This window comes from Amblyraja radiata, chromosome 3 (genome assembly GCF_010909765.2).
Source record: "Amblyraja radiata isolate CabotCenter1 chromosome 3, sAmbRad1.1.pri, whole genome shotgun sequence".
In the NCBI taxonomy this organism is placed as follows: domain Eukaryota; kingdom Metazoa; phylum Chordata; class Chondrichthyes; order Rajiformes; family Rajidae; genus Amblyraja; species Amblyraja radiata.
In genome coordinates this window covers 20,807,972-20,825,371 of record NC_045958.1, presented here as the reverse complement: position 1 = coordinate 20,825,371, position 17,400 = coordinate 20,807,972, and the positions used below count along the sequence as shown (strand labels likewise).

General features: G+C 43.2%; 1 protein-coding gene across 9 annotated transcripts in view; it reads right to left on the bottom strand.

Annotated features, from left to right (window-relative positions):
- The window catches only part of apc (APC regulator of WNT signaling pathway), a 152,918-nt gene that overhangs the window by 41,876 nt on the left and 93,642 nt on the right, over positions 1-17,400 (bottom strand). For 7 of the 9 annotated variants that reach the window (XM_033017429.1, XM_033017426.1, XM_033017428.1 and 4 more), the window contains 2 exons: positions 5,688-5,889; positions 3,050-3,158 (listed from right to left, as the gene is read on the bottom strand). In XM_033017429.1, the coding sequence (XP_032873320.1) occupies positions 3,050-3,158; positions 5,688-5,889 (311 nt within the window). Of the gene's footprint in view, positions 1-3,049; positions 3,159-5,687; positions 5,890-17,400 lie in introns of those variants that run through there. The other 2 variants (XM_033017434.1, XM_033017435.1) reach the window with 2 other exon arrangements.

Sequence of the window (17,400 nt, the reverse complement as noted above, 5' to 3'; positions counted from 1 at the left end):
CTCATGAGGCTAATGTGCCAAAAGCCTTTTTGACCACCCGATCTACCTGCTACTCCACCTGCAATGAGCCATGCACCTGCACGCCTAGATCCCTCTGCTCTATAACACTCCTCAGAGCCCTACCATTCATTATGTAGGTCCTGCCCATGTTAGACTTTCCAAAATGCAATACCTTACATTTCTCTGCATTGAATTCCATCAACCACTCCTCTGGCCAATCGCATAAGATCAAGATCCTGCTACAATTTTTCACTACCATGTTCGCTATCTGCAAAACCATGCACTTTGTATCGCCTGCAAACTTGCTAATCTTGTCGTGTATGTTCTCATCCAAATCATTGATTTAGATGACAAACAGTAAGGGGCCCAGCACCAAACGCTGAGGCACACTACTAGTCACACACCTCCATTCTGAGAAGCAAGCTTCCACCATCACCCTCTGCTTCCTTCCATGAAGCCAATTTTCTATCCATTCAGCTATCTCTGTTGAATGCTTTGTTGAAGTCCTCAACATCAACATATACAACATCCTCAACATTTACCACATCTACAGCTCTGCCTTCATCAACCTTTTTGGTCACGTCTTTAAAAAACTCAGTCAGATTTGTGAGACACGACCTCTCACGTACAAAACAATGCTGACTATCCCTAATCAGCCCTTGTCCATCTAAATACCTGTATATCCTATCTCTCAGAATACTCTCAAGTAACTTTCCAACTACAGATGTTAAGCTCACTGGCTTATAGTTCCCAGCATTTTCCTTGCAGCCCTTCTTGAAAAGAGATACAACATTTGCCACCCTTCTGTCGTCCGGCACCTCTCCTGTATTTCAACCAGGGTTCCCACAATTTCCTCTCTGGTTTCCCACAACGTATTCGGATATATCTGATCAGGTCCTGGAGATTTGTCTACCTTCATACACGATAGTACCTAGAACAACTCTTCGACCATAACGCTGACTGCTCTAAAAACACTTCCATTGACTACCCCAAGTTCCTCCGTTGGTAAATACAGGGGAGAAATACTCATTGAGTACCTATCCAAACTATACCTATCCGGACTGGATAGTACATATCCAGGCTAATTCCATTGAATCACAATAGGTCCGTAACATTCTGTGCCTTGGTGATTCAGGTATTTGTCTAGATGATTGTTAAATGTTGTGAGTATCAGTCTTCAACACCTCTTCAGGCAGCACATTTCAGACCCTGACTACCATATTTGCGAGAAACTTCCCCCTCCAATCATTGGATAAACTCCAAGCATTATAATGTCCATTGAAATCAGCTTTACCAGGGCCCCTTGATGCCACAGTTAATCATTTATGACAGGGGTGGTCGCTCTCACTTCACTTCTAGAATTCAGCTGTCAGGCCATTTTTTGGACTAAAGTACAATGGAGCAGAATAATCCTGGCAAAATCCCGAAATGAACATAATTGACAAGATGATTGGTGATAAAGTGGCACGAGAGCAATTAGGACAGCAGCTTCTAATGCTTTGCTGACGGCTGAAAATAGACTGATTAGTTAATTAGTCAGGTTGGATTTCCCTTACCTTTTTTAAAATTAGAATAGATGCCACAGTTGTCAATTGCTAGAATAGATTGGTTTCAGATGCAACTAGTCCCTGGAGCACAGGTGTTCAGTACTATAGCCAGGATGTCGTCATGTCTCATTGTTTTTGCTGTTTCCCATGCTCTCAGCTTTTATTGATAATCAATGGATTGAATCAAATTGGGTGGGGATTGACTTCTGTGATGGTGGGGTTTCAGGAGGAAGCCAAGATGATCACCCAATTTGCACTCCTAACTGAATTAGGCTATGAATGCAATAGTCTTTAACACACATGGTTGGACTCACCAATCTTGGGTATTATCTGCAAATTCACTAACCAATCTGACTCGGTCCATTTCCATCCTGAATATTGTCCTTCCACCACAACCCTCTGTTTTCCGACATTAAGCCAGTCAGACCAGGTCATTTTAATCGTCTGGGTCAGATTACCATGGGAGATTACCAATTGCCTTACTAAAATCCATGTAGATAAAATATACCGCCCTACCCTCATCGATCACCTTTGTCACCTCCTCAAAACACTTGATTCTTCAACTGCTGCCATTCAACTGAATGATGTTTAAAATTTAAGAGGAAGAATTGATTTCAAGTCAAATTTTCTCCGGACAAGTAATGACCTTTATTCTCTCCTTGGTTGCTTGTGCACATTAATGCCTTGCTTGTCCCTAGGAGTAGAATTAGGCCATTCGGCACATCAAGTTTACTCCGCCATTCAATCATGGCCGATCTATCTCTCCCTCCTAACCCCATTCTCCTGCCTTCTGCCCATAACCTCCGACACCCATACTGATCGTAAAAGCCTCCATCCTACCATTAACATGACTGTCTATCTACAGGCGTGGCACTGTATATCTATTCTTAAATATGTACCACTACAGCTCATTTTCACCATACCTTTCCTGCCTTGTGACTCAAGCATTCTCACTAACAATTTGCAAGCTTTCCAGGATGTTAAACCAAATTCCATTATACATATTCTATCCCAAATGATACCCATTCTCCCATTATTTCAGTCCTCAGAAAAAATTACTAAACTCCATATCCATCACTGCACTAATTTCAAATTCTTTACTCACATCTACAAGAATTCCCTTTTCCATCTTTGCAATTTATTTCTAGGTTCTGTAGTCATGCAATACTGTTCTGCCCACCATTCTCTTTTAAAGCTCACACTTTTCATGTCAACTTCAGCTATTTCAATTTCACATTTAAGTAACCCTTTTCTAAAGCTCTCCTTGCAATGATTCATTAGAATTCTCTGATCGAGGGCTTACGGGACACAGGTATCCTTTTCACTCATCATTGCTGGTATCTGATATATTTTAAATTCTGAAAATACTTCCTTCAGTTAAGAACATGCACTTTTTCTTACAGTAATGGTCTTAATTGCAATGTACCAAATAAAAAGGTAAAAACAATTCAAGAAATCTTATAAAATTATGTTTCTATTTCATACCAAAAATTTGAACTTACATTTTCTGTAAGGGGGAGATTATCAATTCTCTTCGTAAGATTTTGAAGCTGAGCATAATACCAATCCTTTTCTTTCTCTTCTTTTTCAATCTCAGCAAGTAACAAAGATCTATAAAATAAAACAAAATTCTACTGTTACAATGCACATAGATATTTAAAACAATGTCAGGAATATCTGTCTAATAAAATGGCATATTGCTATGGAATTTCAATGTTAATTTAGATGTCATGCTGCTCTCTAAAGACAGCAGCTTTGTATCATATACTGTCCAATGTGTTACCTTTAAATCAAGGTGAATCTACCCATGTCTTCTTGTAATCAATTAAACAACTTCAGGTCAATGTTTAACAACAGATGGAATTGCACAGCACTGTCAACTCAAGTTATTGATTTGCCTCCACTGCCATCAATGGTGTCCCACCCTGATCCTGAGACATGAAGATTGCTTAAACAGCTCTTACTGTCTATGGATGCACAGAGGTATAACAGCTCAGTGGTCCAATTTAAATTGATCATGACCTATGCCTCCTGTGAGGGGTGCTTCCACATGTGTTCATGATATTCAGTCCCAACCTGTTTCAATCTAGCTCCAGTTTCCTTAAATCCCTATTTAAATAAATAGAAGAGATGTACTCGTATGACTGGGTCTATTTTATATGGCGCCAAATACTGATAAGAATATTGTACAGTTAATTTTCAGTAAAACTTGGTGTGCAAAAGTTATAGACTTATGTTAATGTCGGATTTTTGATATTGAAATATCGACAGCGATAACAATAAGAAAGCCAAAGGGAGAGGTAGTTTTCAAAATAGGTTCATAAAAATGTGTTTCTAGCTCAAAATTTGGTTCTGGGCCAAACTGGTACTGCACCAAGCTAAGTGCCACAAGTATCAGTGGGGAACATTAAGGAAATAGTGATCACAATATCAGAATGTTTAACATCCAAAATAAAACTAATTAAAATTGTGCTGGAGTGTTAATTACAATAACATTTAACTGTCCGGAAATATTTGCTAGTATGGCACCAAAGTCGAAAATCAACTCGCCAAAACAATGGTGTTGAATTTGAAACTGAAATTGTTAAATGTGAAAATATGAACTAGATAGTAAAATTTTCATGAAATGGAAGTATTATTTCATCATAAACATCTGTGATTATTTATCAAACGTGATCATGAAAATTGTTATAAATAATCACATGATATACTGTGTTCATGTACAGGAGGAAAAGTGCTACGTTATTACCTCAGAATTCTGCCTTCAAAAAATGTACAACCTTCAAAGAAAATCCTTAGTAGCTTCTCTGCTACACAAGGGAATTTTAAAGAAACCTTAAATCCATTGTAGGCAATCGCCTTCTTGTAGCCCTGTCCCACGGTACGAGTTCATTCCAAGAGCTGTCCCGAGTTTAAAAAAAATCAAACTCGAGGTAAGCACGGAGAATGGATGTAGCGGGTACGTCTGAGCTTGGGCTTAGCGGCTCGTAACCCTAACGTTAGGTACTCGGGAAGACTCGCTAACGGCAGGTAAGAACGGGAAGACTCGTGAAGATTTTTCAACATGTTGAAAAATGTTCACGAGAGCCCCGAGTACCGACGAGTGGCCATTACCGTAAATCTCCGAGTTCGAATCAGGGCAAACTCGGGAGAGCTCTTGGAATGAACTCGTACCGTGGGACAGGGCTTTAAGATACATCATTAAATTCCATGCCACAAGCATTTTGAAAAAGAAAAGCACCAATTGGATCAATTTTTAAATTGTAACCAATACTCTTCAAGATTCTGCTTTCCCCAAGGCATTGGAAAGGATCTAAAATATGTTGGCAATCTCAGCTTTTGAAAACACTACAAAGACATGCATGTTACTCTCGTCCAAATGTTGGCAAAAAGACGGGACAATTTTAACTGTTACTACAGGTTATGTAGACGTAGATAAAACTAGTCATCTCTATATTAAAAAAAAATATATTCTCTGGGACGGTGGTACAATACAAACAGATATGTATGTACATTGTCCTCCAGGTTAACTCTTGCAATTATCTGTGATTGAATTCCTGAACTCTGTTGTAGCACTGAACAGAGGTCATGTACGAGTCCCCTGATCAGTCCTCACCCTTGGAGCTGCACTGTTCAATTGCTGCCTCTATGCAGGAAGGAGCACAGCAAGGTGGTCTGATTTCCAAAAGTGTGGGCGGGGGGTGGAGCCATAGGCATCTTTGATGGTGGAATAGCAGTGGTAGCGGGTGTCTGATCCTCTGGTACTGCATGACAGGGGCAAGTATGGAAGTGTTTTCTTCAAACCTTGTTGACATCCCAAGTAATGAACCCTTTCCCCCAGTGTAACAGTAGTTCATTGTTCATATAGGTATTCATAATAATTTTCACAAATATTTAAAATGAAATATGTGAAAAATGTAAAGTGTGGCAAGCGGAAAATATGCATTGTGAATTTCATCTAATGCATTGTCATCAAATTGCAGATAATTAATGAATCTACACACATTTTTGAACCTCTTTGTTCGCATGCATGCAAAGTGCAAGTGAAAGGCATGGGCGACTCAGAAATTGCTGTTGTTCTATTGATTAAAGAAACAAATTATATTGTAAGATATTAACTACAGCTAAAACAAGATGTACCTCTCTTTTTCTAACTCTTCCAAGTAGCCAGTGCTTTCTTTGCTTCCACTGATCAATCCTCTTCTTGGAATTGAACCAACTGGAACTGGGCTACACTCTCCTGACCGACCAGACATTGATCCTTCTCGACTTCCATATGAATGCAGTGACATCTTTGGCCTTAATTTTATCGCAGGTGAATTTGCACACTCCAAATTCAATTCTGAAAAACAAAAGCATATGCATTGAGTCAGACATTTCTTAAAAATGTGTAATAAATTAAGGAACATTTCTCTAAAAACTACATAACTACCATAAGACGGTCTTAAAATAACATAATAAAATGAATCCAAATATTCAGAAGAAAGGAAACTATTCAGAAAATCTGCAGGTACCATCACCAGTGTGCCATCAGGCAACATTTGCTCAGCAACAACAATCAAGGCCCATTATGATTAGTTTTGGTCTAACAAAGTGCATTCAGTATCAGACCATATTACAACCTTGGCCCAGATATAATAAAAGCACAACTCTAATTATGAAATGAGAATATGTTCCCCACAATAGTAACACTGTGTTCTACTGATTTGGAATTCAATTTCTAAAGGAGCAGTGAAAGCAAATTCAATGGTTTTCAAAACTTAGTAGTTGAAGAAAAAGTAAATTACACATTAAGCTGCTACTGGTTTGATGGGCCAAATTCCCTCTTTCTGTGCTGGGGCAATTCCTGGCTGAATGTGACATGTGAGCAATGTCAATGAGGTGAAAAATGGATGAAATGATAAGCACAAAGGAAGACAGTGAAAGATGAAGATGATCATTTCAGCTTTCAAGCATCTGAACACCAACTAAAGAATCTGCAGGAAAACCTTCCGTTTTCAGTAGTTCCTCGCATTCAAGAACAGTCTGCTACTACTCCAGCTCTGTAAATTCTGTGGTGGATGGCAAAATCAATGTGGGATCCACACATTCTCCCATAAGTGAGGGAAGAAACACTTGACCGGTGGACTTCCAAAAGCTCCCAACAAAAAGATTCAAGATACTCAGCACTTTGTGGTTGTTCCTTCTCCAACTTGAGCAATCATTTGCCGCAGTCAGTCACCACTTGGTGAGAATGTCACTTAAAAAAAAAAGGATAGCCTTTAAGAACACTCATTTCATATGTCCAATGTCCTCTCGGTAATCTTTCTGTGATGGAACTTGCTGAGGAATCTATGTTTCCGAAATCGGGCAGTAATTGAGCTAAATAGTCATACTGTTGCCGATTTTGACCTCCACAATTTTTCCACTGGAGCAAAGGTAACCTACAGGAGAAATTATAAATTGCTCAATCTATGTACATAATCTTGATTAGTACAGGTGTCAGTTGTGGGGAGAAGGCAGGAGAATGGGGTCAGGAGGGAGAGATAGAGCAACCATGATTGAATGGCAAAGTAGACTTGATGGAGCACCGCAAGGCTGCGTACTCTCCCCTCTCCTTTACTCGCTCTACACCAACCACTGCACCTCCACAGACACCTCTGTCAAGCTTCTCAAGTTTGTGGACGACACAACCCTGATTGGACTGACCCAGGATGGGGAGGAATCTGCCTACAGACAGGAAGTGACACCGCTGGCGTCCTGGTGCCTTCGTAACAACCCGGAGCTCAATGCTCTTAAGACGGTGGAATTGATTGTAGACTTTAGGAGAGCTCCCCCTCCCCTCACCCCACCCACCATCAACAACACCAGTCACATCTGTGGAGTTCTTTAAGTTCCTTGGAACCATCAGCTCCAAGGACCTTAAATGAGGGGCCATCGACTCCAGTCACAAGTCAGAGTCAATTTTATTTGTCACATACACCCGAAGGTGCAGTGAAATTAATTTGCCAGCAGCGATACAATTAAAAGGAACACACAATACACAATAAGATTTAACACAAACATCCACCGCAGCATTCTTCACTGTGGTGGAAGGCACAAAGTTCAGCCAGACCTCCTCCTTTGTTCACCCGTGGTCGGGGCCATAAACCCTCCGTAGTCGCCGCTACGGACGGCCGGATGTACGGGCTCTCTCGTCGGGATGATTTGAAACTCCGACGTCGGGACGGTCAAATGCACTCCGCGGCTTGGAGATCCCGAATCGGCACTTTCTTACCGGAGACCGCAGCTTCAAGATGTTACAGGCCGCAGGCAGGCGGTCGAAGATCTTCTCTGGCGAACCGCGGCGAGGGATCCCAGGCTCCGGTTGGTAAGTCCACGTCACGCCTAGAAGCTCCACAGACCACAGTCCCATGATGACAAAGTCACCAGGCCAGCGATCGGAGCACTCCTCTTTGGCGGCCCCAGCAAGGGTTTGCCCCCGCTCCACCTGGGCCCACTGCTGTAGTCCACACTGCGTCCGCTGCTGTAGCTCTGGGCCCGACTCCGGGAAAGGTCGCTCCAATCCACGGTGTAAGGCCGCAAGAGAGGCGACATGGAAAAAGTCGCCTCTCCGTGGAGGAGGTGGCGGAGGAAAATGACATTTGGACACACAAAAAACCCCCCCAAAAAGTCGAAATAACAGATATGCTGCTGGCAGGGCAGCCGACTCGCAGCACCCTCACCGACCTAACAGAGGATGTACTTCCTGCAGCAGCTGAGGAAACACAATCTGCCCCAAGCAATGGTGGTCCAATTACATACTGCCTTCATAGAGTCTGTCCTCACCTTTTCCATCATGGTCTGGTTTGGCTCAGCTACCAAGTACAACATCCGGAGGCTGCAGCGAATCGTTCGATCAGCTGAGAAGGTTGTTGGCTGCAACCTTCCCCCCATTGACGAGCTGTACACTGCAAGGGCCAGGAAGCGAGCGGGGTAAGATCATCTCTGACCGCTCTCACCCTGGCCACAAACTCTTTGAATCACTTCACTCTGGAAGGTGACTCCGGGCTGTCAAAGCCACCACAGCCAGACATTAAAACAGCTTTTTTCCACGAGCAGTAGCTCTACTCAATAACCAAAAGTCTGTAGCCTCCTTTTGCTCTTGTATTTTATTTCATTCACATGTTAAACCAAAATGTTTTATTCTGAATGTTTTAATGTTTTATGTTTTATTCTTAATGTTTTACTGTATGTCGTGTTGTTACTTGCGAGCGGAGCACCAAGGTAAATTCCTTGTATGTTTACATACTTGGCCAATAAACTTATTAATTCATTCATTCATTCAAACTTATTAATTCATGGACCTAATGGCCTAATTCTACTCCTATTCCTTGTGACCTTATGACCTATATCACCTCCGGGCCCATTCAGAGACTGGTTAAAAGAACCTTAGATTAAACATCCGCAAAACAAAAATTCCAATACTAATACAAGCTTGAAAGGGTTCAGAAATGATTTACGAGGTTGTTGCCAGGACTAGAGGGTGTGAGCTATAGGGAGAGGTTGAGTAGGCTGGGTCTCTATTCCATGGAGTGCAGGAGGATGAGGGGAGATCTTATAGAGGTATATAAAATAATGAGAGGAATAGATCGGGTGGATAGATGCATAGAGTCTTTTGTCCAGAGTAGGGGAATCGATGACCAGAGGACAGAGGTACAAGGTGAAGGGGAAAAGATTGAATAGGAATCCAAGGAGTAACGTTTTCACACAAAGGGTGGTGGGTGTATGGAACAAGCTGTCTGAGGATATAGTTGAGGCTGGGACTATCCCATCGTTTAAGAAACAGTTTGACAGATACATGGATACGACAGGTTTGGAAGGATATGGACCAAGCGCAGGCATGTGGGACTAGTGTAGCTGGGACATTATTGGCTAGTGTGGGCGAGTTGGGCTGAAGGGCCTGATTCCACACTGTACCACTCTATGACCATGACTAACATGCCTTGCTGCACAACACAAAGTGGCACAGTAGAGTTGCTGACTATTCGTTCCAGCAACTTGGGTTCAATCTTGACCTGCAGTTTTGAGTGTAAGGAGTAATATTATACCCTTGACCATGGGTTTTCACTTGCATCCCAAAGGCATGCAGGTTGGGAACATTAATTGGCCAATGCAAGTTGCTCCAAATATAGTGTGGATGGTAGAATTAATGAATATATGAGAACATGTTCAGATAAATGAATGGATGAAAGGGTTGGCTCTGATTTGGCATAAGGAAATATGAACATTGGAATGGTGTCGCCCCCTGACAATAAAAGGTTCACCATAAGATCATGGTGGAAGGCCACCCTGAAATTAAGGCATCATTAACAATAGTATTGAATATCATGTGAAATTTTAGCTTGGAGGTAATGGAAAATATTGTATTTCGGCAGGTAAAACAACAACAAGGCGCAAAAAAAATGCTGGAGGGCAGTTCACTGTATTTGCAATTCAATATTTGGTCAGTCAAACATAGTCATTTTCAATCACCATTAAACCAGTCTTGATACAAAATGCAACAGAAATTCAAGTTAATTCGCAAGACCAATCATAGACTAGGTGAAGGTTTTGCCAAACATTTGCGCAGTGTCCACCAGGGCATGTTGGATCCCCTGGTTGCAATCGATTTTAACTTTCCTTTACATTCAGACGTTTTGGTCCTCGACCTACGCCATTGCCAGAGTGAGGCCAAGCACAAAGCAGAGGAACAGAACCTCATATTCCGCTTGGCTTGCTTGCAACTCAACAATATGAATATTTTAGGCAACTAACCAAACAAACACACCCCATCCCTTTCCCCCCATCCTCGTTCTTGCGCCCATCTGGATGACACCCATTTCTCCCACAATCCAGCCCCTTTCTCCATGCCCTTTCACCTATATTCCTATCTCCAGCTTCACGTTTCATGCCTCTTGTCTCCTTATCTCACAGCCTTTCGTCTTTTCATCGCTGATCTTTTTCCAACCATCTGTCAATCAAAACCCCCTCTCAACTGTATCCATTTATCACTTGCCAGGCTTTGACCTGCCCACTCTTCTTTTCCAACTTTCTCCCCCTTAAACAAATTTGGTATTCCATAAAATTCATTAAAAATTACATTTTTCTAACCGAGTGGCCCATAAAATATTCAGAGGAAGCAATGCGAAAATCATTTCAAATCAATGCAAATTCTTCTGATCAAGGGGGGTAACATAGTAGAATAAGATTCTTGTTTTCCCACCTAAAATTAGGCATGCATCCATCATCTTCAGGCAAACTGCTTGATTTCTGCTTGCGACAATGTCATGTGGATCAAACCAATCATGAGTTCACAATATTCCAAAACACTTTACAGTCAGTGTAAGCCCTTTAAGCACAATTTCTATTCATTTCCTGGGAGCAACAAGTCATATCCATTCAGTGCTCACCCATTCCTCAACTTTTACCTGGCGTAGATGGCCTGGCAAAAACTTCCTGAACAAAGTCAACTTTATCTTAATACCATGCACTGTGCTTTATAATTATAAATCCAAGGGAATGTTAAAATAGCTGACTAAAGCATGCCTCCAGATTGAACTGGCTGGCAAGGCTACCAAACAACTTGGATATTTGTGAATATTTTGGGTATTATAAACATTCAAAAAGTATTAAAAATGAAATATTACACATTAAAAAGTTAAAATATCTGGAAAACTAAAATTAAGTACAAAAAGTGTTGGGAGTACAATTCAGGCAATTAGGTAGGCAAAACGGCTGGCAAGGTAAAGTAAAATCCCGAGAGATTCTTCAGGTATATAAAAAGAAAAGAGCAGCGAGGGAAGGAATAGGTCCCCTTAAACATCAGCATTGCCTTCTTTGTGTTTGACCACAATATTAAATGAACACCACATCCACTTTTACTGAGGAGATAATAATGGAAGCTAAGGAATTGAGGCAGAGTTGTGATGTCAATTACCAAAGAGGTATTGGTAAATTTGACAATTTACAAGAATGATCCCGGGGATGATTGAGTTAACGCATGATGAGCGTTTGACGGCACTGGCCCTGTACTCTTGTGGGAAACTGTGAATACCCATGTACAATACAATACAATTTTATTTGTCATTTGAACCCCAAGGGGTTCAAACGAAATTTTGTTTCTGCAGTCATACACACAAAAAAGAACCAAGACACAACACAATTTACACAAACATTCATCACAGCGCATCTCCTCATCGCTGTGATGGAAGGCAAAAACTTATCTCTCCCCTGCACTTCCCATTCCCCTCCCGATGTCAAAGTCAAAGTCAAAGTCCCCGGTGGGCGATGGCAATTGTCCCGCGGCCATTAAAGATATTTGCATCATCTTTAGTCACAAGTGAAGTTCCGGAAGACTGGATGGTGGCTGATATTGTACCATTATTTAAGGAGAGCAGCAACGAGTAGCCAAGGAACTACAGGCCAGTGAACCTGACGTCAGTGGTGGGAAAGTTTTTGGAGGGGATTCTTAGAAACAGGATCAGTCAGCATTTGGATAGGCACAGACTGATTAGGGGTAGTCAGCATTGCCTTGTGTGTTAGAAATCTTGCCTCACAAAGTTTTTTTTGAAGGTCATCAAGTGGACTGACGATGGAGATGTTATTGGATGTTATTGACATGGACGTTAGCAAGGCCTTTTTATAAGATCCCTCATTGGAGGTGAATCGGGAAGGTTTGAACACATGAAATCTGTGGTGAGCTGTGCACATAGATTCAAAATTGGCGAGGAGGTAGGAGTCAAAGGTACTGAGGCGGTATATATGACACACTCTTGACTTGACTCTTAGAAGTTTACTGTTGTACAATACTAGCCACTAATTTTCATGCTGTGCTTTTTATATTGCTGTTCTTTCAGATTTGTGGATTTTATGATATGAATGCAGTTGAGAACGCTTAATAGAATTTATTCAATAAGGGCATATAAAAAGGAATAACTAAGAATTAACCAATCAAATTCTGACAGGCAAACAATAATAAATGGTAGGCCTCTGGGTAATGTTGTAGAGCAGAGGGATCCAAGAGTACAGGTGCATGGTTCCCTGAAGGTCGAGTTGCAAGTAGATAAGGTGGTCAAAAACATTTTTGGCACTTTGGCCATCATCAGATTTTTTTTACATAAAGGGTGGTAGGTATATGGAATGAGCAGCCAGAGGAGGTAGTTGAGGCAGGTATGACCAATGGCTGCGGGAGCTTCGATCGCCCGACTGCGGATGGTTCGACTGCTCCAACTGCGGGATAATAAAGAGTTAAGAAAATTGGACTTTACTGTCTTCCATCACAGTGAGGAATGTGGAGGAGCCGCTGTGGTGGATCTTTATGTTAACTTTTATGCAGTTGTGTGCTTGTTGCTTTTTTAAAAAATATGGCTGTATGGTAAATTTAATATCACAATCTTAATTGGTACACATGACAATAAAACACCTTGAACCTTGAATTTAAACGTTTGTCAGGTACACAGGAGGATAGGTTTCGGACTATATGTGTCTGAAATGGGTTTCGGCCCAAAACGTTGCCTATTTCCTTCGCTCCATAGATGCTGCTGAACCCGCTGAGTTTCTCCAGCATTACTGTGTACCTTCCAAACGCAGGCAGGTGGGACCAAAGATCTTATAGCGGAGCAAGATGGGTTACTCTCACGCAAACGTGTAGTACGCTCATGGGCGGATTCATGGGTGATTATATGACTCATTTTAGCAACCTGCCCCCGCCATCTTGTTCCGCCATCTTGCTTCGGCCAAGATTGATCCGCAGCGATGCGAGGGTCCAGTGGCGAGCCCGGGGCAGCGGGATTGTGAGAGGGAGTGTGAGGCCGGGGCAGGCGGTGAGAGGGAGGTGTGAGGCCCGGGGCAGGCGGGAGAGGGGGAGTGTGGGGTCAGGGGCTAGCGGGAGGAGGGAAGTGTGGGGAACGGGGGTGGTAGCGAGGACGAGGGAGTGTGGGGCCAGGGAGAGGGAGAGGTGCGCGGCTCGGAGCGGCAGCGAGGAGAGGAATGCGGAGGTCCGGGGCAGCGGGGAGAGAGGATGGGGGCCCAGCGGGGAGAGGGGCATAGGAGGGGGGAGACATTGTATGAGGGGGCAGGCGAGGGAGTGCCGGGGGGGGGGATAAGGCCTAGTGTGTGTGAAAGTTGCGGGGAGGTTTACAATGTTTTCTTATTTACAATGTTTCTATTTTACTGTCCCTTGTCCCTTGTCTAGTCTGAAATAAAGTTCATTATTGGATCAGAAGAAATATAATTGTGTGTGTTATATGATTATATACATTTATATAATTTTCATGTATGTGTGTTTATAAACATTTTATTCTTTAAAAGAATTAACAGAATTATGAACTAACAGAATTATGAATCTAACCCTATATCACACACAAAAGTTCCCCCGCAATGTCAATTACCCTGCGAGTCGGGTCGGTTCCGGTTACTACAAAATCAACTTAAACACTGCTTGTGAGCCATTTAAAAAGAAATGATTTAAAAAACATTAAAAAAGACAATTACCAGAGTCAAATTTTATTGTTGACAAGAAGTATGAACTGACAGATTTATGAATCTAACCCACACAAACTGTTGCCCCGCGACATTGATTACACTGCGAGTCGGGTCGGGTCAGGTAGGCTCAGGTTACTAAAATGGGCGGGGAAAAATGCCCATGATCCCCTCCATAGCGTACTACACGTCAGCCCATTGCATTTCGCAGGAGTAGCCTATCTTGCTCCGCTATAAGATCTTTGGGTGGGACTAGCATAGATAGGGCATGTTGGTTTGCGAGGGCAAATTGGGCCAAAGGGTCAGCCTCCATGTTGTATTGAATATATGCAGGTTTACAGACTATGAGAGTGGGAGCAGGCTACGTAACATTTATCTGATGCTGGAGAATTGAACCCCTCTGTCATATATTTCTATTGACCCCCCCTGTCATATATTTCTGTCCATCGAGTGTGGCAGCCTCACCAGCAGCTGTACGTCCTTTCACCCTTTTTTTGTTATTTTTGGTATGTCAAAAAGTTTGGACTGGCACAGGCTTTCCTGTCGAAGACCGGCCAGAGCTTCAGCAGCAGCGCAGCACTGAATTCCATTGGGGATGCTTTACTGAATGCCTTACTGGGGATCGCCTGTGTTGAGGCTCCGGAGTGTTGGGCCTGCTGATTAACACCGGGGAGCTGTGGTTGCGGAGCTGCGCTGACTTTAACATCACGGAGTCCTGGGATATTTTGCCGAGGGTCGCCAGTGTTGAATCTCCGCCCAGCTCGGTCCTTGGTCTCCGGTAGGAAGCGGCCGATTCAGAAACTCCAAGCCACTGAGTGTGTCTTCCGTTCCGACGCCGGAGCTCCGATCATCCCGGCGAGAGGGCCTGAACATCGGGCCGCCGTAGCAGCAACAAACTCATCTCCAAACTTCTGGACCTAGGAATCAGCACCCACTTTGCCACTAGGTCCTTGACGACTGACCCATGGAGCAGTCAGTGAGGATAGGCGACAAAACATTCCCCCAATAAATCTGAAAAATGGTGTCCCGCAAGGATATGTTATCAGCCCCTTACTACAGTCCCCAGATATTACCAACTGTAGGCCAAATTCTACTCTAACTAAATCTGCATGTTTTCAGATGACATCACTGCCTAGGGCTGGATCTGAAATAATGACGAGAAGAAGTACAGGAAGGAGACAAGGAGCTTAGTAATATGGTATCAAGACAACAACCTCTCCCTCAATGTCAACAAGACAAAGTAGCTTGTTAATGAGGTGGGGTACACGCCCCGATCAACTTCAATGGTCTTAAAGTTGAGATGGTCAAGAACCTAAGTGAAAATATAACCAAGTTTATCTTGGACCAACAACAATGAAGATACAGCCAAGAAAGCAGACCACGCACTTTACTTCCTCTGATGTAGATAGTGCAGCATTTCTCCAATGATTCTTACCAATTTCTACATATGCAAAGGAGCATCATTGTTTGGTTTTGCGCTAAAAATGGCTGAGAGCCGTTGATGTAGCCCAGTTCATCACACAGACCAGTCAGCCCACCATTGACACTTCATGCTGCCTCAGGAAAATAGCCAACATAGTCAAGCACCTTTTTTTACTCTGGCCATTCCCTCTTCTCCTGTCAGGCAGAAGATAAAAAAGCTTGGAAGTAGATACCACTGGCTTAGCTTCTTCCCCACTGTTATCAGGCTATTGAACTGTCCTCCCATAAGCTAGGGTGTGATCCGAATCTCCCAACCTACAAAATTGCAGCCCTTGAAGTTTTTCTTGGTAACATTGCTATAAAACTGCAACACTATATTCTATTGTTTTTCTCTTTGCACGACTGAATATGCTCAGGGATAGTATGACTTGAATGGATAACATGCAAACAATGTTATTCACTGTACCTTGGTACATGTTACCAATACTAATGACACTGCCAAATTATTTATCCGAATCTCGGCGCCCAATGTGTGACAGGTTGGCACAACTGTGATCACACTCAGGGCAAACACATTAAAAACAGATGGAAAGCAGAGTGTAGAAATTAACTGTAGATTTTCAAATCCTGCATCCAGTGCTTCCACAGCTCAAATACTTTTTTCTTTAAATAGAAGCCCAAATTTCCTGTAATTTTATGGTATTTCCTGAAATATTAAAAAAATGCTTCCTGCGAGCTATTTGTTGTTGGGTTTTTTTCACGAGCACACATTAACAACACAAAGAGGAACAAGACAAAACAGATCTATGTAACTACACCATATCTGCCTGCTTCTGTTACTCACTTGTACAGTGTTATGCAAGGCCGTGTGCGGACGTGGCGCCGATGGACGAGAGGCCGAAGCAAAGAGGTCGAAGCCAAAGAATGGAATGGAAACGAGACCGAAACAACAATAAACCGAAAGAGTCCGAAGATGAAACGCCTACTAACCGAAAGGATGGGAAGCCTAAATGCAAACTAACCGAAAGGGCCGGACGCCTAAAACCCAAGGAACCGAAAAGCTGCGTCGCCTAAAAGCAAACTTACCGAATGGCCGCTCAGTCGAAACGCCACCTACCCGAAAGGCGGCATCGCCTACAGGCCAAAGGACCGACTGCCGCTCAACAGAAAAGTCCAATAACAGACTTGACGTTGCCGGGGGGCGGGACTTGTCAGCGATTGGTCCAGACCCCCGCGTCCATCACATCACTGTGAAGGCATGAACATTATCCCAAACCTCCGCTCCACCCGACCCGCAACCCACGGAGGGTGGTCGTGGGAGAGTGGGGGCAGTCCTGAGCGATGCACACCTTCGGCCGCTTACAACTTGGCGCTTGGGTTCAGATTGCCCAGTCACCTATGGCTTGTGTGGGAAAATGAACCCCACACTCCTGTCAAGTCCGTTATTGGACTTTTCTGTTGAGCGGCAGTCGGTCCTTTGGCCTGTAGGTGACGCCGCCTTTCGGGTAGGTGGCGTTTCGACAGAGCGGCCATTCGGAAAGTTTGCTTTTAGGCGACGCAGCTTTTCGGTTCCTTGGGATTTAGTCGTCCCACCCTTTCGGTTAGTTTGCATTTAGGCTTCCCATCCTTTCAGTTAGTAGGAGTTTCGTCTTCGGACTCTTTCGGTTTATTGGCGTTTTGGCCTCGTTTCCATTCTGTTCTTTGGCTTCAACTTCTTTGCTTCGGCTTCTTGTCTGTCGGCGCCACGTCCGGGTACCGTGCAAGGCAGCTTTCGTTGCCTCCAACAGCTTTTGTTGTCTTCGTTTTATCAACCTGCTCTCATGCGTCTCAGTCTCTGCCCTCTCTCTCTCCCTCCCTCCCTCTCTCTCTCCCCCTCCATCCCCTATCTCTCTCTATTAATCCCTCTCTCCCCCTCCCTCTCTCACTTCCTCCTTCTCTCTCTCTCCCCTTC